The 27,182-nt window shown below is 44.9% G+C and overlaps 1 protein-coding gene across 4 annotated transcripts in view; it reads left to right on the plus strand.

Moving 5' to 3' along the window:
• LOC119464463 (venom metalloproteinase antarease-like TtrivMP_A) overlaps window positions 1-27,182 on the plus strand; it is a 79,766-nt gene that overhangs the window by 30,832 nt on the left and 21,752 nt on the right. For 2 of the 4 annotated variants that reach the window (XM_049656642.1, XM_049656643.1), the window contains exons 3-7: window positions 4,585-4,751; window positions 6,464-6,556; window positions 10,397-10,520; window positions 21,879-22,030; window positions 24,782-24,853. In XM_049656642.1, the coding sequence (XP_049512599.1) occupies window positions 4,585-4,751; window positions 6,464-6,556; window positions 10,397-10,520; window positions 21,879-22,030; window positions 24,782-24,853 (608 nt within the window). Of the gene's footprint in view, window positions 1-3,925; window positions 4,099-4,584; window positions 4,752-6,463; window positions 6,557-10,396; window positions 10,521-21,878; window positions 22,031-24,781; window positions 24,854-27,182 lie in introns of those variants that run through there. The other 2 variants (XM_049656644.1, XM_037725453.2) reach the window with 2 other exon arrangements.

Here is a 27,182-nt window from a genome sequence, read left to right on the forward strand (position 1 = left end):
AATACCTCCAATTATATTTATTTTTTTCAGATGAAAATAGCCTATTGTTATAAGACCCCACGTGTTTGGTTCGGTTCCACTATACGAGCTCACATGTAAGTGCAAAACGCACAGTTTTTATTTCAAAGTAGCTTTGAAAGCTTAACAATGCGGACGCCTAATTGGAAACTCAATTATGGATGTCTCTTAATTCCTACCCATTAAAATCTCAAAATCTGCAACTTCAGATTTTGAGATTGAGTACATGGAAACGCACATGGAAACGCATATCTTGCTCTGCGACGGCGTCCGTCGCGTCCGTCGCAGAGCAAGTCGCAGTGGCGCTGGCTCTGTGCGATCCCGGGCGCACCCAGATCTTCACAGACTCCAGGTCGGCGGCGATGGCCTTTCTCGCCGGCTCGGTCTCGGCCGAGGCTGCGGCGGTGCTTAGGACCCGCAAGCCAGGCACGGTCCGTCACGTCATCACTTGTTTCCCGGCTCACATGGGCCGGAACGTCTCTCCCGGCTCGATCAACCCCAATGAGCTGGCCCACGACCAGGGGCGAGGTCTCGTCAACCGCGCCGGTCTGAGGGGCCCGGCTTCGCAGGGGATCGACCGGACCACGGACCCGCTGCTTACTTTCCACGACATCACGGCTCACTACCAGCTGGAACGCAGGCAGTTTCCGGCTCCTCACCCGAAGCTCGGCAGACCCGAGGCCTCGGTGTTGAGAATGCTGCAGACGGGCTCATTTCCGTCTCGATCTAGGCTGAGCCACTACGCTCCGGGTGTGGATCCCCGCTGCCCCGACTGCGGCGAGGAAATGTCCATTGCTGTTGCAATGTTCAGCATTGCACCACTCGCCTTTTAACAGGCAAGAAGACTGGGAAGAAGCCGTCAAGAGCGACGACCTTTCAAACCAGCTTGGGGCTGTCCAAAGGGCCTACGAAATGGCTGAAGATCACGGTCTTCCGCCCCCGGTGCAGGTGCGGCCCGCGACTACGACAAAGTAGTCCCTTAGGACAAAATAAAGTTTCTTGTCTGTCTGTCTGTCTGCAACTTCACTAGTGAAACAGCATTTCAAACAAACTAGACCTATTATATTCATAATTTTAGGCTCCCTTCAGTAACTATGCTCCTCAGAAGAAAAAAAAAAGAAACGTAGCAGCAGAAGTGGTGCTGTTATTCTTCTCTCAGATACACCGAAATTCTTGCGTTAAACACAAGTTGCGAAGAAAAAAGTTTAGTCAGATATATTTTAGGAAAATAATACCTAATATAGTACCAAATAAAACAAATATGTACCAATGTGGTGTTCTGTAATGCCTAGGAAATAACAGAACATGTCCAACTGCGCGCTCTCGTTTATGGTAAGCGATTCTGGTAATTGATCTATGCGTTTAAATTGTAAAACCGTTCAACCGTGAATGTTTGGTAACAGGTTGCCGCAGATGTCACGCATTTGGCAGTATTAATCAATTCAGTGACATATGACGAAAAATCGGTGGTCGCTACCAGAGCATGGTTTCCGCTCCGCCTATTCCATATTGTATATAGGTTTTGAATAAAACCAAGTGTACCTGCAAGACGTGAAAAAAAAGAATCGTCTGCTAAAGAACGTTGTGCAATCCTATCTGAAGTTATGATTCATCACCATCTACTTTTTAATGGTTTGGCTCAATAATAAAAAAAATTCAGGACAGCAATGCGGGCTTTTTGTCCATCTTTATCGCACAGGAGCTCATGATTTCAGGTGTTGGAACGCCCTTATTGTATATTGTGTGCGTGCAGGCTAGTTTGGAACGAAACATATGCACCTGTCTAGGTGTGCGAATTCAGGCCAAGTTCTAAGAACAATAAGAAGGTGTAGAACATGTTTGCAAGAGCGAAATGTTTTCTCTAGCACTAATATATTCACTAAGAAAGGTTTGTCATTCGATTTCCGACGAAGCACAGAGCATCAATACTGTATAGAACATATCAAATAAGAAATACTATTTTCTAAAAAAATAAGCCGTATGTTTTCTCTAAAATTAATTAGTTATAGAATTCGCAAACTTTCTCTTGAAGATATTTGCACCCGCCGTGGTTGCTCAGTGGCTATGGTGATGGGCTGCTGAGCACGAGGTTGCGGGATTGAACCCAGTCCATGTCGGCCGCATTTCGATGGGGCGAAATGCGATAACATGCGTGTCCTTAGATTTAGGTGAACGGTAAAGTACCCCAGGTAGCTTAAATTATACTGGGGTGCCCTACTACGGCGTGCCTCATAATCAGCGTTGTTTAGGCACGTAAAACCCCATAATTTTATTTTGAAGATATTCGCAATGCACACAGGCGGTGGCGCCACGGAGTGGCCAGCCTCCCCAAAAAAAGGCTTCAAGGATTATCTGCACACGTGTCCCATATGGTTCCGTTTGTGCGAGCGCGTTTATGGTCTGTTGACAGCTTGCATTTTCGACGTGAACATAAAGATGTTTAAAAACAATAAAATATGTTGGGTACCCCAGTGCACCACTCTAGCGGCGAAGGATGAATTAAGTCTTCATTCCTTTCCGACGTACGCGTCTCTTAAACGTAGTGGCGGTGACGCTACTGACCGGCAAGCATGTGACGGTGCCAATGAAGGTTTGTATCGTGCGTTAAGTGGGCCAAATACTTCTTCCGGATGCGGCATTGGTAAGGAAAATTCTCATTGTCAACGTCGATAACCAAAGCATAAGCATTAAGCTTTTACGATGTCATTGCTATAGCTTACGTGAACGGAACGTTCAAAGCGGCATGAAAAGACCAGCTACCCAGTTCACGCCTATGTCCTACGAAGTTATGAGGCTGTCGGAACAACACCGAAACAATTGATTATTTGTAGACCCAAGAGGCATCTGTGTCTGGTTTTCGAGTACCAGAGCAAAATGAATGGCGCGGTAATTTTGAGAGGCGGTCGATAGTTTTCACAAGGCATATGCGATGCTGCGTATGTTCGCGGGATGGCGTTTTGAAGTATCCTTCCGGTCTTAGTGTTTAGCACGGTAGTATTATGATGGGTCTTTAACGTTCTAATCTATAGGGTGATCATAATGATGATAACGAAGCTCCCGAATACAAAACTTCCTGCTGACTGCTGTCTGGCCTAGTAAACCGCTTACGTCACGGGGGGTGAGGATTCTGTGGAAGTGGCTATGTGCCACAGTTTTTGTACCTGAACAGATAACTTCGGCATTGCGTATGTGCGTAATTTTCACCGTTGCCCCAAAATGAATGTACCAGGGTTAAACAACGGCTCTGTAACCTTATATATATATATATATATATATATATATATATATATATATATATATATATAATGCGATTAACGTTCTTCGAGTACTTCGCGCGCATTCGAGGAGTTGTATATATCTATATCGCCCTATTAGGTTCAACATGTTCTATTTCAGCCATATCTTCCATCACTGTTCTGACGAAGCAAGTTCATGGCGGAATATGTAGTACCGAAGTATTTTTCATTCTTCTTCAAACCGTGTCAGCTTGCTTTGTTTACTGTAGTGAAAACCATGCAGTTCGGCGCGGTCCGATAACATTGGTAATCTTTTGTGATGCCATATCACATTTTTATGGCATTACTTTCCTTCTACTGCTTCTTTTGAAATCGCGTGGTCTGCGTTGCGAAATGTGTGTCGAGTAAAGGCCGCCCGTCACTCGCGACCAACCGACCGACCGAACTGTAGTGCCTTCCTTGACGTTGACTTCTCACGGAACAAGCTCTTTCAAGGATAACGCTTTATGTTACAGCAACATTTTCAACCATTGTCACAAAAGCAAAATATCAAAATAGAGTATGGTATACATGTGTTGCTTGCCTGAAGGACAAAATAAATGCATTCGAGGCAAGCATGATGTATTAACCTAGGGGTGCCATCATGAACTTTTCTCGCGAGCAACCTATAGCAAAAGGATTTCGAAAAAGCTTTTTCCACGATAATCCCTTATAAACAGCAGAGACAGAGTTTCGCGCTTGAGCAAACAGCGCATTATCAGACTGGCTTGCTTGACGGATGCGGGTACGTTGGAAATGCTCGCTATCATTCTAATGGCGAGATTGATCGTCTTCACTTTCGCAGGTAACTTTGAGAACACATTGTTCGATACGTATAGCGTGAGCATGAAAAAAGTAAATGCATCGCTGAAAATAACGGAACTAAACCACGCTACAACTTACAGTGCGGAATATTGATCCTACAAATATTTTATTTAATTCATGCCCCTATTTTAAATTTTAAGTAGCCGAGAACTGCATTCACGAGCATATCCATTGGCTACGTCACTCTACCAACAGTCATAGTCCTATTTCAACAAAAACACTTTTTTACGCATAGAATACTTATCCGTCGCAGTAAATTTCGTTCATACATAGTTGTTTTTTTCACATTGTATTGTTATTTTTATTTTTGATCAGATTCCTTGTCCAGGCTTCATGAACATTCTAGATTTCTTCGCATTACGTTGGAAAATAAATCACTGAAAAAGACCATTAGTATGGCTCGATGCCCTAAAGAAATAACGTAATAACCATTTGCTCTACTTTACTAATGTTATCATTTCTGCAGAAAAGGGATTTCTCGTGTACCCAACCATTCTGCAAGAGCGGACGACCAGTTCCAAATACGTTCTCCAACTCAATGACGCTATGATTCTTAATCTGGAGAAGAGTGCTGTACTGGCAGACAAACTGTTGATGGCAACGAGACGTCGTGAGGGCAGCCAGATTGAAGAGGTAAATCTGTGACATTTCAAAAATGATTCTTAGATGGCACCTCGCTGTACCCACCTCTGTCGTGGAATATAAGCAAACAATTGTCAGTAACATGCCTTGTACATCTAGGCTTCCTATGAAATTCGCCTTTTCAAGTTTGGACAGGAGTTGTGTGTTATATTGTCTTTTTTTTCTGAAATTGCCAGTTGATTTTCTTCTGTAAAGTCTGTAAGAAAAAAAGGTATCTGAGTATGAATAGCAAAATACACAGGCTAGATAATAAATAGACGCACCAAAGATGTTGGATGTTGATGCTGTTTTTGCTTTCTAAAAGAAAAGACTAAACCTTCGACGTAAAACATTTTTGCAGCAAGACAAAACAAAATCCACGCGTAATTTTTGTCTGAAGCTGCTATTAATAGGCGGAACTTTTTACACTGCAGTAACTGTTCCTCCATTAAGTGAAAATCTGCAATAGAAGGTATACGTTTATATACGAAGGACTGTTTAGACCACTTAACATTTTTTTTAAAAGAGGCTGTTGCAGATAGGATTATTCGAGTCATTGAGCCAGATTTATTAAGAAGGCGAACATTAGTTGCACGAGAAAGCAAATTACGGGATAAAGTAACCAATGAAAGGTTTGCAATTATACTTTTATTAGATTTACATTATTGCACATATTGAAGTTTACGATGAGTAGACAGTGACTTCACAAGTCGATTTAAGTTGAGATAAATTTTCAGGACAATACACCTTTCGAGATATGCTTTTCCCAAATTGTGCGATAAAATGGACGAGCGTTTCATTTACTTTTGTGCTTTTATGCAAAAAGGGTGGTTTCAAAAATAATAAGAGTACGGGCGAGGAGGTGCAGGCGAGGAGAAATAGGTTACGCCAGAGAGGAATTTACCTTGCATTTTTACCGCATATTTCATGGCGCATATCTCTAATACCGCAAAATCTTTATTATATGTTACAAGTGGGTGTGCCTTGCGAAGTCGTCAGATACAATTCGTAAATTGCACTATGTGCCATAAAAATACTTTAAAAGTTGTAATTGAATTTTCATAATTAGACGGAGTTGACTTGGTCACAGTCATCATCATCATCAGCCTGTATTTATGTCCACTGCAGGACGAAGGCACCTTCCTGTGATCTCCAATTACCCCTGTCATGCACTAGTTTATTCCAACTTGCGCCTGAAAATTTCCTAACATCAACCCACCTAGTTTTCTGCCGTCATCGACTGCGCTTCCCTGCTCTCGGTATCCATTCTATAACTAACGGTCCACCGGTTATCCATCCTACGCATTACATGGCCGGCCCAGCTCCATTTCTTCCACCTAATGTCAACTAGAATATCGGCTATCCACGTTTGTTATCGGATCCACACCGCTCTCTTCCTGTCTCTTAACGTTAGGCCTAACATTTCTTGTTCCATCGCTCTTTGTGCGGTCCATAACTTGTTCTCGAGCTTCTTTATTAACCTCGAAGTTTCTGCCCCTTATGTTAGCACCGGTATAAGGCAATGATTGCACACTTTTTTTAACGACAGTGGTAAGCTCGCAGTCAGGATTTCGCAATGCCTGCCGTATGCACTCCAATCCAATTTTATTCTTCTGTGAATTTCTTTCTCATGATCAGGGTCCCCTGTGAGTAACTTACCTAGATTAACGTACTTCTTTGCATACTCTTGAGGCTGTTACCGTTAGTAAAATTTTTGCTTGCAGATTGACACATCCGCTCTTCAAGACAGTCTGTACCATGACGCACGTCACCAATCTTCTGTGATCATGCGCATGCAAGATGGCACAGCGCAAGTCGTAAGCGATTTGTACTTCAATGATTGCTCGCTTTTTTTCGATGTAGCCTAAAACCCGGCCCACATTGAGCGAGTTTTCACGGCGAATTTCGCCGCACCAGCGCGGCGGAACTGCAGCATGCCACCTCCGTGCTGCAACCACATGCGGCAAAAAAAAAAAACAGGCGGCCGCCACCGCCACGATTACAGTGTTGCTAGAAACCGCGTGATTCCATTCCCAGTCAAATGAAGTGAAAAAATACTTTTCTATCTGCAGCTGAACCATTATTCTACAACTGAACCATATTGGTCGAACATGGACAGCTGTGATCAGCCGATCATTCTACGCGACGCGCGCACCTCTAGGCTCTTTCGCAGGCTAACCGATTCATATGCTGCGGCAAGAAGTCAGACGCGACCGCGCCCTGATTGGTTCGCGCTGGCAGCCTTCATTTGCCACTTCTGGCGCGCGGTTGTCTGCCTGCGCCCGCGCTTCGCCAGTTTTTCGCTAGGAAATCGCGCCATGTGGGCCGGGCTTTAGCCTTCGATTGTATATATATATATATATACTTGCACCTCGATCCTACGAAACTCAATCTTGCAGAGCCGTGCAGATTGAACGTGGCGCAAGAATACCTGAAAATGTCGCCAAAACATCTGCGCGCGCCTGGCACAAAGAAATCAAAAAGCACAGCGGCATTTGATTGAGATGGTGGCAATAGCTTTGAGCGACACGTAGCAATCTTTACGCATCAATTGCTTCATGCATGCCGGTTTCTAAAAAGTCCGCAACGAAGGTTGGTCCGCAACGATGCCAGCCCCCTAGGAGATCTAAAAGTAGGCTTCCCGTTCTTTGGAATATTTCAGCCGGCTTGACACTATCCCGCGAGGCGGGGACTTCGCCGACTACGTAAACGTTGATGCCAGTGCAGACATGGGCGAACCGTAGAATTTGGATGACGAGGAGCCTATGAAGCTCGTTGCCGGCGCAGAACAAGTAGGCCATGTGCCGACAGCTAGCGAGGTCGTGGACGCGGCTTTCGTGAGCTACGAGATGCGTGTAACGCCCTCACTGAAAAACCACAGACAAGCCAATTACGAGCATCGTGTGCAGCTCAGGACCAATAAAAGTTATTGTCACTGTCAAGCCAAATACGCTAACTTTGTCGCTATAGGCCACTTGTTATTTTGACGTGGCGTTCTGCTAGTTTGGTTTCACGACATTTCGAAATTTACGATTTCACTGTTTCTTGTCGAATTCGTAAAGTTCAACAATATACAGGGTGTTTCAGCGAACACTTTCAAAATTTATTTAAGGTTCCCTGTGGCAGATAGCCCAATTCTAGTTAGAAAGATGTTCTACTCGTAGAGGCGGACATTAATTGCGCAAAAAATTAAAATGCTTAATCGACTAATTAGCAAAAATTTACTAATTAAGTTTTTAACTAACCGCCTGATGGCCCATATTGCAATTTACAAATTGTAGCCGTGGAGTTCGCAAGGCGGATCTACTTAGAAATAATTCTCAGGATGACACCAGTTTCGAGATATTAATTCCCGAACTTTGCGGAGAAATGCATTGGCGTTCCAGTTACGGTTCTTAAGGAAACGTCGCTTTATGCATTGAAGCACAGAATTAACTGGAACGCCAATTCATTTCTCCGCAAAGTTCGGGAATTAATATCTCGAAACTGGTGTCATCCTGAGAATTATTTCTAAGTAGATCCGCCTTGCGAACTCCACGGCTACAATTTGTAAATTGCAATATGGGCCATCACGTAATTAGTTAAAACCTAATTAGTAAATTTCTGTTAATTATTCGATTATGCATTTCAATTTCTTGTGCAACTAATGTCCGCCTCTTCGAGTAGACCCGCTCATGAACTAGAATTGTGCTATCTGCCGCAGGCAACATTTAAGAATTTTTGAAAGGTTTCGCTGAAACACCCTGTATATCTCCGACACATGTCGGAGGTTTCTCCGACATGTGTATAATTCGCCCCGCAGACATCTGAGTGCAGCTTTATTTAGTCACTCTAGAGTGATTAAAGTACATAACCTTAATAAATATCACCTTAGCTTCATCTTTAAATTGGAAATCAGAAATATTATAACCAACCTCACGAAATTAGCAGAACTAAGGAAAAAGGTACTAGGCTATCCAACAAGGCATGGCGAGGAATGGATAGTACCGACACCTCGACTTAATCTTGGAAAAAAACGCCTTCACTATACTCTTCCGTCTCTTCTCAATGTCTATGATGTCAATAATTTTGATTTGTTTTCCTGTTCGCGCGAAGAACTTCAGAGTATGTATTTAAATAACATGGCTTAGGTTCGCTTATGTGTACATATTACCGTTTTGTGTATTCTTTGGTCATTCCTTGGTGTACTTATTTATGTTTTAAAATTGTACAAGTTCCAGCACTGCCCCCCTGCTGAACATTAGGTTTGTAGACTCGTCAAGCTGTCCTGGCGAAGCTTTTTTCTACAACCCCTTTATCTGTACTGTAAGATTGGAAATAAAATGAAAATGAAAATGAAAATATTGTGCGAAATTGCTCCGTCCCACAGTCAACACCAGCAGGCTCGAGTCGCGGCCGGCCGTGCCCAAGGGCACCTCCGTTCTCTACTTCGTCCACAATTGGCTCCAATGCCGCTGATCATGTCGGGATTCCTAATATATATATATATATATATATATATATATATATATATATATATATATACACAATAGAATATAAGCTCGTACTTCCGTCGCACGTACTTCCGTCGCACGCACTTGGTGGGTACGAAAACCATCAGAATTTTGCTGCAATCATCCACATTTCCCTGCGGAATATCAGTCACAAGTCGGAAATCGACAAAAGAAACTATTACGCTAAGTAAAACATGTATTTGTCACAAAGGCCTAATGATAAAACTGATAATTGAAAAGAAAGATTTATTCGGAAGCTTTTATCCAAATAAACGTGCACAGAGAATTTCTTTGTGTCAGCAGCCACTGCGCAGATCTTTATGAAGATCGTCCCTTGTAAATTTTACATTCTACAGACCGTATTGAATGCATACGCACGCACACACCCACACACAAACACACATGCACGCACACAAACATGCCGTGAAGCACATTCACACAGACGCACACAGCTACAAACGCACAAAGACACAGGAACACGAGCACATGAACATCAACAGGAACAGGAAACACACACAAGTACGATCATGTAGACAGGAGCACAAAGGCGCACACAAACACTGACACACCTACAAGCACACCTACACACACAAACGTGCACGAACACGCAAAATAAAAGCTAGCCGATACCATGCTGAATAAAGGCGTCGGGAAAGAGCCGAAAGGAGCACATCAACACGCCAGTGAGGACCAATATGACGCCGGAACTCTCGATAGACGCCGGTATCCACCCTAAAAAACAGTGCCGTTATCAAGGCAACTTATGTTTACGAATTCAATAGCTTCACCAACTGCAGATAATGCAGTAAACATTTTGAGAATGACAGTCGCATACGAAAGAAGAAAAATGTGCCTTTTGGCCCAAATTGTGCATGCCATCTAGAAGTATGCTTTCATGTAAAATTTTTCCTGACGGCAAGATCCAGGTGGGGAAATTTCATAAGGAATTAGGTGTTCATTGCGGCGCATCATTTTCTGATGCACGAAAAACGGCATATGAGAAGCAGGCCTTTGAGGTTCACCACTCAACTGGACCTACAGCTTTTTATTACCAGCGCACAGCTGTATTAAAACGTACACCACACGGTTTGGTCCTTTTCGTGAGCGAGTTCGCACCCGAACAGAGCGTGTAGTAACTGAATCGACTATCTTTTTTTCTCACAGGAAGGTATAATAAACAGCCAGCTAAGAATAAAGCCTCTTCCCAATGGCGAACGTTCACTTCAAGGTGAAATGCCACATTTGGTATATGAAGTTCAAGAAAAGAAAGAGCGCGTCATCAACTTCGGTAAACAATTTTATCGCCTTTCTCAGTTATTCTTACGAAGTTAATGGAAAATATACATGTGAACTGAGTTTTCTCAGCATTTTCTCATTGATAATCATAGCGATGCGACTCTTTGAACGGTAATGTTCTATTGTGTGAATCTTCTTGTATTACGAGCATCGTGTGCCGATTGCCAGATAATGCACAAATAATCAAACTATGAAATTGTTAGATAGGCTTTCCTTATGAAAACACTAACTGTTGTATTATTGAAAGTTTATTAGTAGGAGAACTTGTCGTTTCAACCAGAACATTGGCTATGTTTCTCCGTACACCTACTAGGCTATACGTGGTGAAGATTTAGAATTAGGGTACCACGGCCTTTATTAACTATTCGAGCTGAAGCAACAGCAATAGCCTAGCTGGCACAATCACGTGCCTATATATTTACGAATTGGTAGGTCGATCTCTTACTGTTATAGACCACAGTTTATTTTATCTAAGCATGAAATGGTCTTGTCACCTCAGTGTATGGCTTCTGATTTCAACTGTAACACTAGTTTCAACAACGCATCCCTGCTCAGCACCACTGTCATTAACACTCAACTTGTCATTTCGGTCTATTAAGGGTAAAGGAGTTAGGGAATTGGGAGATTGGAACTCGCTCACAGGGCCAGCCACCGAGGAATGCTTCCCCGCATGGTTACACCATGTGGAGAGTTTCCGATTTTGCAGCAAAGGCGAACAGAGCTCGCAGAACACTGTCGGCCTCCGCCGAGGGACGGATCCACTCCTCGAAGCTGGCCACTGGCCCCCGGTGCTTTCATCGGAGGGCGGCATACTTTGGGAACTCCCACAGCAAGTGTCTCATGGTTGGCACAGCTTCCGTTTTACATGCTGGGCAACTTGTCTGTATAGGTGGTAGCTCCTCCGTAGTGTTGCCCGTAAGCCGTCTTCTTTCACTGCGTGCAGCGTGCGTGCCAGCGTGCAAGTACATCCGGCGTCAGTGCAGTACCGGCGCGGGATTTGTGCAAGAGTACTTGACACGCACGCGACAAGCCTGCAGGCAGTGGATCTACCTTAGGCGCAAGTTGTTGTAGCCGTTCACGGAGCTGTCGGGCATCTGTCAAATGCTCTTCAACATGGCTCGCCTGGCCTGGCAGCTCGAGTAAGTGGATGATCTGCAATTTACAATCTACACAGACGACATTACGCTGTGGACGTCTTGCGAGGAAGAAATCACCTATCAAGTGGTGGCACTGCAAACAGCGCTGGACATGACCACAACAATCCTGGAAAACACAGGGATGAGTCCCTCCCCCGAAAAGACCTGGTATATCACCATTGCTGGCCATGATGAACGCCGGCACAAAGAAGCCTTACACTTCGCGGGCACACCCATCCACCCAGTGAACCCAGGCGATGTGAATAGCAGTGTGCCGATAGCAGCAGACGGTCGGCCCGACATATGGATCCGACAACTTGATGCCGGATTCTTCATTTGATACGGCGAATATCGTGGCGCCTCGGAGGGGCCGGTACCAAGACAGCCCGCCAGCTTGTCGTGGCAACGCTGGTGTCCCGTGAAAAATACGGCGCGATTGCGTACAGAATGACGAAAAAACACGTCCAAAAGTTGGAGGTGCTGTGCAATGAAGCACTCCGCGCTGTCACCGGGCTGCCGCGCCAGGCACGGCTGGACGCTCTGCGGCGCTATGCACAACTGCCACCACTTGAACACATTATTGAACATAGACGCAATGTAGACCAGCTCCGACACCACTCAACTCACCAGGGCCGCGCTCTCCTGCGCGCTCTTGGCGAAACCCCGGACTGGGAGTGGGAGCCCGCACCACTGACTCCATCGTGGGAGACACATACGCAACTGGTTCACTCACGACCTTTGCCAGGGCGCACGGACCCGCGCTGCCAACCAGAGAGCAGAAAGTGCGATGCAAATCGGCACATGGAGATCCTAGCCAGCTCCTGTGCCACTCCCTTTTATGTGGAGGCTGCCTTCCGCACGACGCCCGACCGTACGTGAACTGCATTTGGAATACATCGCCTCGACACTGGAATCACGCGCGCCCGAGAGTACGTGTTTGGTAACCAAGAACCACCAGATGTACTCACGGTCGAACTGCTGGCTGTCTGTGACGCATTGCACGAAGCCCTCGAAGAACCTCCAGCTACGTCGCAAATTACAATATATACCGAAAGTCAGGCGGCAGTGCGCGTATTACGAGCACCCTACACTCAAGGAGAATAGCAACTCAAGGAAGATAACTCAAGGAGGATAACTAAAGGAAGATAGCAGAGGCAAGCAGGAGGCTGCGCACAGTACACGCAGTCGAAACTCTGTTATGGTGGGTTCCCGGCCACTGCGGAGTACCAGGGAACGAAGCGGCTCATGCCGTTGCGAGCGCGATACCAATCTTAAACCGCCGCAGCGACGTAGCAACTTTTGTGCCACTTTTGAACTTTTGTACTGCAGTATAAAGTTACAAATCTGGAAAGCTACAAAAGTTAGGAATAACACGTTGTCCTGGTGCTGTTACGTCGCATTGACGGGCTTTATTGAGGCGGCGTTTGTTTTTACTTCGAGGAATTGCTCGGGTGGCGTCCTGTCGTCTCTATATCCCCAAAACAGTGTCGAAAGCGACGAATCATCGGCATTTCGATGAACAACAACCACTCGTCCAACGGCCTCAGAAAGGCCATCCTTGGAAAGGCTGGCCTACGTTTCGATGTGAGGACCTACTTTTGTCAAAGGCAGCCTTGTCATCCTGGGCAGGTTAGTTTTGACAGGGTAAGAGGGTGACGTCAGGTGCAGTTATGGTGGGTGGCAGCTGGCTGTGAAGTAAGAGCCTGCAAATAAAATTATCGCTTTCGTTTCACCTTTCTAGGCATGGTTTGTAAGACGAGGGATGGAGTGGGATAGTGGAGAGTTGGTCGGATAAAAAAAAAGAAAGACAAAAAAAGGACACAGTCAGTGGCTTGGGTAGGTTGTTGTAGGAGGGCGGAGATCATGAGTCTTCCAAGAACTGAATAGAAACCGTAGGTGTCGTTGGCGGCGTGCGTTTGTTGTTTCAGAGGTGCCGTTCAGCCGGTCAGTGAGGGAGCAACAATAGGATATGAATTGAAATAATGACCTGACGGGACTAGCAGCAACGTGCCGGACATTTGTGACAGTATTAACATAACGGTATTAAGTGACGAAATTTGTAGGCGCATGTTGGAATCAGCTAGTGCAAGACAGGGGAAATTGGAGATCGCCTTCTTCCTGCAGTGGACATAAATAAAGATAGGCTGATGTTGACGAAGACTGCGACATGAATTCTGGGCAAAATTAGGGGCGTTGGCCTTTCAAGGGTCTTTAAACTCAGTAATTCTACGTAGGCGTCATTGCGGTGGTCTACAGTTATTGCGCGACCCTGTGTGATGGAGGCACCGAAAAATATTTGCTTACGTTTCGGATGCTGGAACGAGTTGGGGGCGGTTTGGGAAATAGAAAAAAAAGAACAAAATAGGAGGGAAACTACAGAAGAAGCGGGAGAGAACAGGTGAATCTGGCACTGAGGCTTGTATGGTTCATTGGGTATAAGAAAACAATAAACTGAGCGGTAAGAGAGGGACAGGGAATACGTAGAAACGGCATAGGCGAGCTTAAGAGTCGGTGCTAGCTGGTGGCATAACGTGCTCTTATACGTTTTTGTAGATATAAACCTGTAATGTTTAACCCTTTAAGACGCTGTGTATACAATTGTGTACCCCAAGAAAGCGTGTCAACAGCTATAGCATTGATGAATGTAATCGTACTTAAAATGTGTCGCATACATCTTGAAACTGTTTTGATTAGGATCCTGTTGCAAGTTTGAATAACGGGTTCAAAATATTATAGCAGACCGACAGGGAAGGCTGACGGTTCTGTGTACTTGCTCGGCGCGTCTATGTCGTTGTAGAGGGCGTATTCCTTTGATTGTTTTTCACAGCGTGTTGCAACAGGCATAATTTTCAAGTGCCTGGATGGCTGCTTTTCAAGCCTGTTAGGCATGAAATAGTTTATGTTCTCATATGTACCGTTTCTGTAGCGAGTTTCTGCATGGAGGCAATGTTCTGTAAGCTTGACAAAACTCACTAAAGAAATAAAAATTCTTATATTATTCTGCAGCTGCATGCTTTTTGTGATTTTGAATATGTAAGAAATGCGTACAAAGTAAGTTTTCAGTCAACAAAATTCATTGGCGTCTGAAAGGGTTAAGATCAAGCTTTAAGCGGTTTTAGGTTCATCATCATCATCACCAGCCTAATTTCTGTCCACTGCAGGGCGAAGGCCTCTCCCTGAGACATCCAATTACCCCTGTCTTGCGCTCACTGATTCCAACTTGCGCCTGCAAATTTCTTAACTTCATCACCCCACCTGGTTTTCTGCCGTCCTCGACTGCGCTTCCCTTCTATTGGTATCCATTCTGTAACTGTAATAGTCCACGTGTTAACACATGCCAAATTGATCCCCGTAGAGGGTAGGCAAATAAACTTGTGTGTCAGGTATGATTCCGTACATTTACTCTCGTGTGGTGAACGGAAATTTATATGTACTACGTAGAGCCTTGGTTCATCGAATATATGATCGTGATCATTGTAGTGGCTGACCCCTGCTTTAGGTAAATTGCGTTTTGTAAGTCCGCCATGGCCCTATAGCCTTGTATGAATTTGTTCTCCAGTATCACGTAAGTAATATTTGCTGCAAGTGGCACAGTATAGACAGCAGACTAAGTAGCTTGAGGTGCAGGTGACATTCGAAGTAACTTCTGAAAGTAATCCAAAGATGTATTTTGTACTGTAGTAGTATATTTTATATGTTTGCACCAAGAGCACCTGGGGCGGCCGCTGGGACCCCATGTTTGCTTCGTCTTTGCTATGTTTAGGCATGTACAAGAATGTCCTTTGAATTAGTGTTGCCTCTGTAGGCTACTCTGGATGGGTCCTAGAAGTTCTTTTAACACGAAGGTGTTTTATGCCGGGGTCCACCAAGACTTCACTGACGTATTTCCGTCACGGATATGACGTTCTTAAAATGTACACGAACATAATACAAAGAAAGAAACCAGAAGAAAAAGTTCCACAAACATGGAAAATTTGGAAATCGAACCGACGACCTCTCGGTCCGCGACGATAGATCGCCGAGCGTTTAACCCATTGCGCCACAAACGCATTTGCAGTGAGCTACACAGACGCGCCTTATATATCTAACACTCCTCCGTGTACCCGCGCTCTTGCTCGGGGCGGTGCCGCCGCCTACGAGCAGAAAAGGGAATTACTGCATTATGACACTAACGCGCACCGACAGTGAACGCTTCGGTGGTCTCAGCACTACGACGCCTCGATGCCAGCATTCGAAGGGACGCTCGCATCAAGAAGCACTACCAACGCCACCTAGGTGGCGTTCACCGTACTCAGCACAGCGGAGCGTGGCCTCCGCAATTAGCTCTGAAAATGTTTTAGAAGTTGATCGCGGAGGCTGCAATTACGACGCGCTGTACGCGCTGATTTGACTCGGTGACGATTCAGTTACGTGCTTTGTCTTGCGCGTTGTATTAGTGTGTCAGTTACGTGCTTCGTCTTTCGCGTTGTGCTAGCGTGTGCAGCGTAGTGCAGCTTCCATATGCACCGACGGTGTTTCTCCGCTGTCTACTGATACGAGTGTGATGGCACCGACTACGAAAACTGCGGCATTAAGCGCCGTCGAAAGACAACGACGTCGGCGAGCTAACGTCGCGCAAGTGAGTTTAGTGCAGCGATGGACACGCCAGGGGGGAGCGGGAGGCCTTCGCGCCCAATGTGCAATAAACATTACACTACTTCTGTGAAGACACGTTTCACTTTCGTGTTCTATACCGATTCCTATATAAGAGGGATCAACCACTTTTTGAGTTTCTGGTTGCTGGTGAGAATTTGGGCAGTATCTATTGGTGATGTTCAAGTTTGGGAATGCGTTTGCAGGTTTCCACAATTGGCTCGACGAGAAGTGATCATAGTACTCTTGTTGAGGTACTTTTATTCATGGCTGAAGTTTCTCAACATCTCCTTTGCTCTTCCTAAGGTGACGTGAGTTTGACGGTTCCGCAGTAAATTATGGTCGCCTTCTACGACGTCTTTGGTATAGCTGGGTTCATTGACAGCGTTCTCAAGTTCGATCTTAGGTTAATAACTGGGATGCGTTGGTTGAGGAACTCCATGACGAGTATTACCTCCCGTGAGCACGGTTACACGATCACAAACGGCGCAGAATAAATCTGGTCTTGTTGTTCACGATGCAGATTCCAGTCGGTGTTAGTAGGTGTCCTCTAGTTGTCCGAATTTCAGGACGTTCCCATGGAGGCTTTATTTCCATCAGCTTTGCGTCTAAGGATCCATTGATAATGAAATAACGGGCGCCTGTGGTAACGAGACCCGTGACGTTTTCGTTATGTATAAGAAGGTCAAATTCGGTTATTCTTGGCCTTGCGTTTCAGAGAGGTCGCGACGTCGGATAAATGCTCAGTCGCGTTGTCCTGGTGGTGTTACGCCGCGTCATCAGGTTTTATTCAAGCGCCAATTTCTTTTACTTCAAGGCATTGCTCGGGTGGGGTGGCGTCCTTCTGTCTCTCCACCGCCATTATGTATCCTACGGCGTTGAAAGCGACGAGCCTCGGGAATTTAGATGCACAGAAACCACACCTCCAACGGTTGCTGCGTTTAGTTTATCTGATATGCGCTAATGAACCGGCTACGTGTAGTACCCGTGTACGGTCGATACTTCGAAGAGAGGTAATGTCCAGGCGAACGAGAAGATCGTTGAGGCCTCCACTGAGTGGCTTCGAGGTAGTCGGCGATGTCTCGTGGACATTCGGCTCGATTTGGAAGCGGCGCGCTGAAGACGAACCATCTTAGTTCAACCTCGCGGCATCAGCTCCGGCAATGCACGTGGCCAGCATCTCCGCAGTAGTAGCAGAGGGGGTTGCGGCCGGGGCGCGCCTAACGTGTGACTTTGAGGCTTGCGCGGGCTCACAGGTGGCCTGCATAGGGCCCTGGCGCTGGCGCGACGGAGGAACTTGATAATGGGTGACGGCGGCGTAGGGCATCGCTTCCGGGTAGGGCTGCAACGATTTGGGTTTAACCTCGATAACATCCAATAAACGTAGAAGTTACGATCTGGATTTGACCTCGATAACTTCCAATGAACGTTGAAGTTCTTCATTGAAGATGTCCGCGATCGAGGCCACCTTAGGCTGCGACGAAGGAAACATCCTGCTCTATTCTTCGCATGCCATGTTCCCGATGCTCTCTCGGATGTCGTCGCAGCCTAGTGTGCGGATTTCGCACTTCGGCGTGTGCACTTGGCCGTTATATTTTCTTGTTCGCGTTCGCATCATATTCTTGATGGCTGTGGATTCGGCTGTAAATTCCACCACGGCATTGAGCGGGTTGCTGACTAATCCGACTAAACAGGACTTTGTTCACATCCAGCATGAGGGAGTGGACTTTCCTTTCTTCGGACATCTTTAGATTGGCGTGTCGTAATAGGTGAGGTATTTCTGTTGAGATAATCACGATGTTTTTGTTCACGATCACGATTCTTTGTGAGCTGCGTGCGTGATTCTAGTGTAGCTTATGATTGCTTCAAACCTTTGCTTACGGATGACACTCGTGAATTTGGTCAATAAGGCGTCGCCGAAGAGATCCCATGTTCTCTGGTTAGACTCACAATTCTTTAATCAAGTCCTGGTGGCCTCTTTCAATGGTATGTGTACAAGCTGCAGCTTACCGTAGGTGTTACAGTTGTTGAGTGGAGCGATACCTACGTATGTTTTCATCCAGCTTTCCATGTCTTAAAACCATAATCCAGGGAAGGTCGACTTCTTTGGCAGCTGCAACACGACGGGGGTTGTTGACTTCGCCTTGATTTCTATGGTTTTCTCGGAAAGAGGTCCGTACTCCGGTCGCACTCCTTGCAGCCTCCGGCTAGCTCGCTGGTCTGTGGCGACGTATTCACGTCTTGCGCTTGCAGGCTAGTTCCGGTAAAGCTAGTTCCGGTAACGACGCAGTGTCAATAGTAGGAGTTTTTACACCGTACAATAGGTACTGCCGACAACACAGACAACAAATAGAATCGGCTACAAGAATCGATAATGTTATGATACATGCAGGCGCATCTCGTGCCGAGCGATAACGCTCAACGTTTGCAAGCCGAGGAAACAACGACACCGGCAAAATATAAACAAGTCCACGTGTCAGTATCATTGCACTTTCTCCTCTCTCTCTCTCTCTCTCTTCACTCTATCTCATGAGACGATATTTTGCTTAAACCATTGGGGCCCGGCGTACCTTAGAAAGTACCGTACCATGTTCAGTTGTAAATAATGAAAAATGTATATAATGGTGTTCCTTATTACGCCATTTTGCTAAGAATAGTCCTGCCAAGAAGGGTCCTGCTTTGAGAAGTGCTGAACGTAGGTGCTGCTGTAAATGTACCTTTTTTTATTTTTCCTCAAGCACAGCAGATGCATCTCGAAGCTAAGGTTTGTGTGGCAGTTTTAGGAAAGAACGGTGTCAACGATGAATGCATGACATGCTATACATTATTCATATTTCTAGCGTCCCAACATACTGAATGTAGGCTTACTTTGTAAAGTACACTGGGCATATGTGTAAGCTATAGGGGTGTGCTTATTCTCGAAGCAAGAATGGCGTTTTTTTATCTATATTTCGACAAATTAATTTTTGCTCACTACAAATACCTTAGAGGCAGTTGCAGATAAAAATATATATTAAGGAGAACATCAACATTGCTATTACTCTTGCTAGTCCCTTTCTTCCAACCGAGAAATCTGGCGACACTCTTCTCAGTCAATCAAATATCGAGCAGTGTTACAGTAAATTTAGGTAAATAAAAATTCATTTCGATATCGTATGAACACTATTTAAAAACACATAGTTTATGCAGGACTTTATAACAGATTGGAAAATAGATATGACGAAAAAGAAAACAACAAAGACGATCTATATTCCTCTGTATATTGAGATGAGGTATGCAATGCAGGTAGGGCAACCCACATTGGGGAACCAGGTGTAGATCCCTTCTCCTGAAAGGACAGAAAACTCTAACGATAATGTGGCTGAGCAAATCATACAACAGGGCTACAATGCAAGAACCGAGTGTTATTGGAGGAGATGCACTAGTCTCTTGAATGTTTCAACTACCATTGGACCAAATACTTTAGTCTTGAATTCCTGCATTCATTGTAAAATATCACGTGTAGAGCTGCGTTATTAATATATTTTCATCGCGTGCACCTGTGAAAGCAACACCAAATTTCTTCCCCGCTACTTTATGAATTCATGCTAGACACTTGAATAGTAAAAACACGTCCCAGCAAAGAATATTTCACACTAAAATGGTCATCTTGCTACCAGAATGCTATGAGGGCTTCCGCAAAGTTTTATTTGACTCTACGCTGCAAGCCTTTTTTGTTTTTGAAGCTACACAATATAGCATGCACATGTGATATACGTCAGGTTTTGCTCCCACTAAGGCCCAGTGAACTTCATAAGGTGCACTATTCTAGTGCTTCAAATAATAAAGCGCCACTCACTAAACTTTCGCAATGTATTTGCAGCTTTCTCTAGTATGGAGGGGGTCTTTGACGGCGGGCGACGGCGGCGTAGGTCATCGCTTCCGGCTGTGCCTGACGCGGTTCGGGAAGTCCGAGCGATTGCTGGATTTCCTCCCGCACGATATCGGCGATGGAAGCAACTTGCGGCTCCGACGTTGGTAGCAACATTTGCAGCTCACGATAGCCCTGATGGTCTCTCGCAGGTCGTCGGAGGGGAGCCCTTGGACTTCGGCTTAGTGTGGCGTTTAACGGCGATTGTATTGCCGGTTGCGCATGTCCAATGTTTTCTCGATCGTCATAGGCTCTGAGAGAAAGTTTTGGACTGTCGTTGGTGGATTCCGTACCAGTCCCTCGAATAGCTCCTGCTTGACTCCCCGAATGAGCAAGCGAACTTTCTTGTTTTCGGGCATAGCGGGGTCGGCGTGCCGGAACAATCGATTTATTTCTTCGGTGTACATAGCGATGTTCTCATTCGGGAGCTGTACATGGCTCTGCAACAAGGCTTCAGCTCTTTCTTTACGAACGACGCTCGTGAAGGTGTCCAGAAATGCAGCTGAAAAGAGCTCCCAGGTTGTTAGGGTACGCTCTCTATTCTTGAACCAGGTTCTGGCGCCATATTCAAGAGAGAAGTAAACGTGACGCAGCTTTTCGTCGCAGTCCCACCTGTTGAACGCATCGACCTGGTCGTATGCCTCCAGCCAGCTTTCGGGGTCTTCACATGGCGAACCACGGAAAGCCGGCTGCTCCATAGGTTGTTGCATCACGACCACAGATGTTGGCGCAGGGGCTGTCATGGTAGCTGCTGCCGAGGTCGTGCCTTTTCTCCTTTTGGTTTTGTCGGGTAGGGTTTCGTACTCCGGTGGCAGTTTTAGTAGCCTGCGGCGAGCTCGCTGGTCGGGGTAGGCGTCGAGGTCTTCTGGACGGTGCGGGCTAGGCTCGCGGCTGGACGGGTGGGGGAGGGGGTCCGGTTACGTAGTAAAAGTAGTGACGCTGAAGTGAAGAAAAGAGTCGCAAAACTGTTAATGACGAAACGAATTTCACTGGGCGAGCCTGTGCCCACAAAAGCAAGTTGCACTCGAAGCACAACGATAGGCGCGAACACAGTCGGCGATCGTCGAAATCTGATCAGCGGCGAAACACGTCAGCTTTTATACATGAGTCATCGAAGGTTCCAGATTAATCCCTGGTACCCGCGTGTCTTCCGGAAAGTTCTAGACAATTCGCGTGGCTCATACAATCAGATTACATGAGCGTCGGTGACAAGAAACAACGGATAGAAGCATCGATCACGTCCGAGAAACTGCTGATACATGCAGGCGCGTCCTGTGCCTTGCGATAACGTTTAGCATTTGTTAGCCGGATAAAAGCGGCCACCGGTGAAAGATAGACATGTATACGTCTAAATATCATCTCTACAAAAAATCAACAAAATGGAACCGGTAGATTTTTCTTGGGACTTAATGAGTTAATGAACGCGTTCGTTAACCAGTCCTAGACATGTTTGCATGATTATTTGGCAAAGGCAAAGTGTTTCACAATATTAATTTTCCTAATCAAGCTAGAGTCAAGCCCATGCCTTTTGGTAGCATCACCAGGACGCATATCTATAACTCGTAAAAAATGAATATAATACTTATCGCTCTACCTTGCTTTAGTGCATGGATAAAAGAATTTGGTGACTGCAACAAAACAAAATTTCTGATCACATTTCTCCACACTTTAGGGAGCGGCCGATTTTGGGAACAAATCCTTAGACAGATAGCCAACATGGGATACTTCGTTGTAGAACTTCACGTCGTATCCGACAGAGAGCATCAAAAATACTTTAAAACGAACGACGATCTAATTGCATACATGGCAGTCATGACAAATGCAGTGAGTATGTTTACCTACATCCATACGAACTATTTGTCATCGTTCTCAATCTGCCTGAACTACATAGAACCAATGCACTCTTCCATGTGTTAATTCTCAGTTAATACAATCTTTGGACTCACTTACACTTTGGACTCACTTTGAACCCTACAACATTTCGCGTCTCTCCTCGTTGTTTGATCAGCGTGGAATCATGCAGTGCGAAGACTTTTAATCTTTAGTTCTTTCGAACCTTTAGCCAAAAAAAGAAAACGATAAAATTGGTCTCATACCGAATGACCAGCTCACAATCAAAGCTTACCTCTAGTTCTATTCCCCGTTTCATGCCACATTTAGTTTGTTGGTCGGGTTTCCTTCGCTATTTATTTATCCTATGGTGAGTCTCAAGCTGAGGCTGAGGTTGCCTGATGACAACGGTCGCATACTATAAAAGTAGAAAAGACCAAAACGTGCACAAATTTTTATTGCGTTGGCATAATGAGTGTCAAATGGCAAAAAAATGTAAGTGCGTGAAGTGTGAAAAGTCAGTCACGTGATACAGGTAGACAGGGGATGGGACGGAGCCTAAAAAAGCGTACACACACACGCACGCTCTTTATATCTCTGTATGTGTGTATAATCCCGATTCGTAACTTTACTATTATGCACAATAAAGAATTCTCAAACTCTCATACATTCCGTCTTAAACTCAGCCGCATGACGGACTTGCCAGATTTTACACATGCATTTTTTCCACTTTAACACTCTTATTATACAGTGTACACAGGCGTAACATATTGGGTGATCTATTTTAGGTTTTCCGGACATTTTGAAGATCGCCTGGGGTAAATAGCAAAATTCTTGCCTTGAGTTGTATTATTTGAAGAGAAAGCGATTTTTAACTAATTAGCAGAAATTTCCCAATTACCTTCCTAATTAATTTCGTTAGGGCCCATATTGTAATTTACGAATTGTAGCCAGTATTCAGTTGAAATAAATAAAGAAGAAAGGGAACATGTTTGTTGGCTTCTTATGATATGATTATTAAAAATCGGGCCCCTCGGTTCCCTTTTTTCTTGTTCAATACATAACGAGGGTCTCGAATTCGGCAACATTGATGTCTTCAGGTAGCATATGTGGGGTTATTGACCAGTTGCCATCACCCAAAAAGATCACGTGCTCGTGACGCCTGCGGCAGAAAGGATGTTCCACATCCGCCCCTAGGTTTGGAGTGGTGGCGCTGGCTAACACTCCCGGGTTGGTTCTAGTTGTAAAACATAAATACCCAAGAAAGTGGAGGGGAAAACGGTTCCGCGGTAGCTCAATTGTGAGAGCATCGCACCCGTAATGCGAAGACGTGGGTTCGTTCCCCACCTGTGGACAGTTGTTTTTTCATCCATTTTGATTTCCATTAATTTATCATTTCTTTATTTAAATTAGTAAAGTACAAGTAATTTCCCCTATGTTGTCCTTGGTGTTAATGTTTGTTGGCTTCTTATAATATGATTATTAAAAATCGGGCCCCTCGGTTCCCTTTCTTCTTGTTCTATATATAGGACGTAGGACGAAATTCCTGGCTGTCGCAGTTAATTTTGTGCTTCACTGCGAAAACAAACGTTTTGTTTAAAAACAATAAAACAACAGGGCATTTTAACGGCAAATTTATCGCCGCATATGTCGAAACTGCTGTTTTTCAACAAAATCAATAATACTGAGTAAATACGCTTTGCAAGCTCACCGGCACCAATTAATTAATTGCAATATGTGCGGGCAAGTAATTATTTCCGAAGTTTTTTAGGGATTTTTAACACACATTAGGTGAACAGGCGTTTCGATTTCTCGTGCCTCCTAGCGTAATTCAGCTCATGGTCTAGAATTACGTTATCTATTTAAAGATATTTAAAAATTCTGGGAACCTTTAAAATCATCCCCTCATACATTCACAGACACTATATCTATAAGTGCTGCAAGTGATGGTTGTCTGCTCCTGATTACCGCCAGTTGCACTGCGCTCCTCTAATAGGCTGGAGGAGCATCAAGTGAGCTCCTAAACACTTTCAAATGTGATGAAGGCGGTTTAAATGATGCAAGCGGGTGTGACGTGATGCTGACAAAGCAGGTGCAACGTGATGTTGACGCATTCCTCTCACACCTACCAGTAAATCGCCGCTTTGTGTGTGTGTGTGTAAGACTGGTTGTAGTAAAAATCAAAGCTGCCAAAAAACAATGGCATGAAACTACTCATTAGCATTCAAATACACCATGAAGAGGCATTCAAGCGATGAAAGTATAAGTGTACATACGTACCAAAGCCAAGAACCCCGGGCTTATAAATTTCCATCCTCCCCGTGTGCTGTCGTTGTAGTGAATGCCCTTGTTATTGTCGCCGTAAAAATTCAAGTAGTTCATTTAGAACCTTCCTCGAGTTCTCAATAGCATATTGGTGTTGTATTTTTTATTTTTTAAGAAATGAAGGAGGACCGAACGTGGTGTTTGAGTAATGACATGGCGAAATAAAACATTGCACGTCCTATTGAACGTATATCTCTGTTGTTTGAGATTATTTTTTCGTGCACCTCATATTTGATACCACGACATTTCCTACACGCGAGAGCTGGTTATAAAAAAATCTCCTTGCAATCCTTCAATTTCTGGGAAAACACACAGGAATATTTATAGACGTAGTTAGGTGTTGTGGTAAAAGTGGCTTTGCACGTCTAATAAATATCATCTGCATATGTGGCAATGCTGGTAAACTCACCTATACTACAGGTCAATTTAAGGTACCTGGACATGAAGAGACCAAGGATAAAGTTCATGCTAGTTGGAGTAACGAGGAGTCTAGTAAGTACTTTTTTTTCGGTACAGATATTTCCGTTGAGTTGAGAGCCCATTTGATTTACCGGAAAATCAATCTGTCTTCATAAACAAAGTTGATAAAAAATTTGATTATGGGGTTTTACGTACCAAAACCACGATCTGATTATGATTATGATCAACTTCCCGGAAAGTTGATAACAAGGCTTTAATATATTTTTAACAAAAGCCGCTTACTGTGCAGCAACTGTAATAGTACTAAAATTTAGGCACCAATCACCGAGAGCGATTTTACCTTACCAAGTGGCAAAATAATTTTGAGTACCTCTTAGCACAAACGCTACATTATTACGCTGGAAAATTTACTTGTCGTGGAGAAAAATTACCTTAGAGTGTACAAAAATAAAGGCAAGCTATAATAACAAAAATTTTAAAAAAACAACGAAGCCATTTTCTGCAATAATTGTATCTTCTATTTGCGGTCGTTTCACGTGCCGTTTAAAAAAAAGTCATAGTTTAAAACTTAGGTACGGCGTGTAAACCTGTTCGCGATGGGACCTTATTGTGTGTCCATGGGCTTACGAAAACGTACACAGGTCAGATCAGTAGCCTCATCTATGCTGAGGAGTACTATTCCGCAAAGTAAAAAAAATAAAGGTTGACAAACCGTGCAAAGGCATTAACAAAGTTGTCGCAGTTTCACCTGAAAGGCGAAGCATCAATTGCGATAGCAAATTTGTAGAGAGCTATACGGAGTGATGATATTAGCTTTATCAGCTGTATAAACTTGGACAAACGTGGATCCCTAGACCCGAGACAACCTCTATCCAAGATCTGGCGGGTCATACGAAGTCTTCAGACATCTCCACAACAAAAACACCCATTCCGTGCCGTGGCTCTACATCAACGCCGGACCGAATTGGAGGTAGCAGAGGACTACTGTAAACTTATTGTGGACACGTCAAATGCAGTGAGCTCATCGCTTGTCACCATCGCGCCCCCATCACCTGATGAGCGACTCGAAGTACCTTTTACGATGCAAGAGCTTGACGCTGCAATTTCTGCTTCCCGACGCTCATCGGCACCAGGACCTGACGGAATCACATACGCTGCACTCCACCATCTTGGCACAGAAGCACGACGTATCCTTCTATCTTTTTATAATGCCACATGGGAGTCTGGAAATGTTCCAGATAGTTGGAAGTGCAGTCGCATTGTAGCATTACTTAAACCGGGGAAATGCCCTAACGAGCTTTCCTCCTATAGACCGATCGCCTTAGCCAGTTGCGTCGGCAAAGTAATGGAGAGAGAGAGAGAGAAATACGTTTATTCAGTCATAAGAATGGTTTTGTCAAGGATGGAGTGGTTCCTAGAGAGCAATAATTGCTTTCCTGATTTTATGAATGGATTCAGAAGAGGCCGTTCTTCGATCGACAGTGTTATCGACTTGGTCTCCACTGTTGAACAGGAAAGAAGTCGCCGCCGGTTAGTTGGAGCTGTTTTCCTGGATATTAAGGGTGCATACGACGATGTTCTCCATTATGCAATCCTTGATGCACTGGAAGATTTAGCCGTCGGTGGCCGGCTATATGCATGGATAGTTAGCTATCTTAGTGGCCGCACCATATACATGTCGACAAGTGATGGCGACACCGGCCAGCACGATATCCACCGAGGTGTTCCACAAGGGGGAGTTCTCAGTCCAACTCTCTTCAATATTACACTGATTGGCCTTGCATCTGAACTTCCTAACACGGTAAAGATTAGCGCATATGCGGACGACATATGCATATGGGCATCTGGAGCTACCCGTCCCCAAATGCGTGCTAGACTCCAACGTGCAGTGACAATCACAGCTAAATATTTGCGGCGTCAGCTCTCAACAGCAAAATGTTCCGTGATTGCATTCACGCGAAAACGAATGACCAGGTATCCCATAATTGTTAATGGAACAGCGATACCTGCAGTAACACACCACAAATTCCTTGGCGTAGTCATAGACCGGGGATTATCTTGGTCAAGACACGTCGCTCCAATGAAGACAAAGCTGAAGAGTTTCGTTCACGTCCTTCGCGTCGTTGCAGGAACAAGATGGGGCCCTTCGGAGTCATCGCTACTTCAACTGTACCAAGCGCTATTCATAGGATATATACGGTACAGCATGCCAGCGCTCTCCAGCATGGGACTTAGTTGTGTGCGCACACTGGAGAGCATTCAAGCTCAAGCATTGCGCACATGTTTGGGCCTCCCACGATGCACGTCAACCAATGGAACTATAGCGGAAGCTCGTGCTTGCCCGATTGCTGTATACTTGATCTGCGAGCCTCTTCGACTGCACCTCCGCGTGTTGACACGA

The sequence above is a fragment of the Dermacentor silvarum genome, chromosome 9, assembly GCF_013339745.2.
Source record: "Dermacentor silvarum isolate Dsil-2018 chromosome 9, BIME_Dsil_1.4, whole genome shotgun sequence".
In the NCBI taxonomy this organism is placed as follows: domain Eukaryota; kingdom Metazoa; phylum Arthropoda; class Arachnida; order Ixodida; family Ixodidae; genus Dermacentor; species Dermacentor silvarum.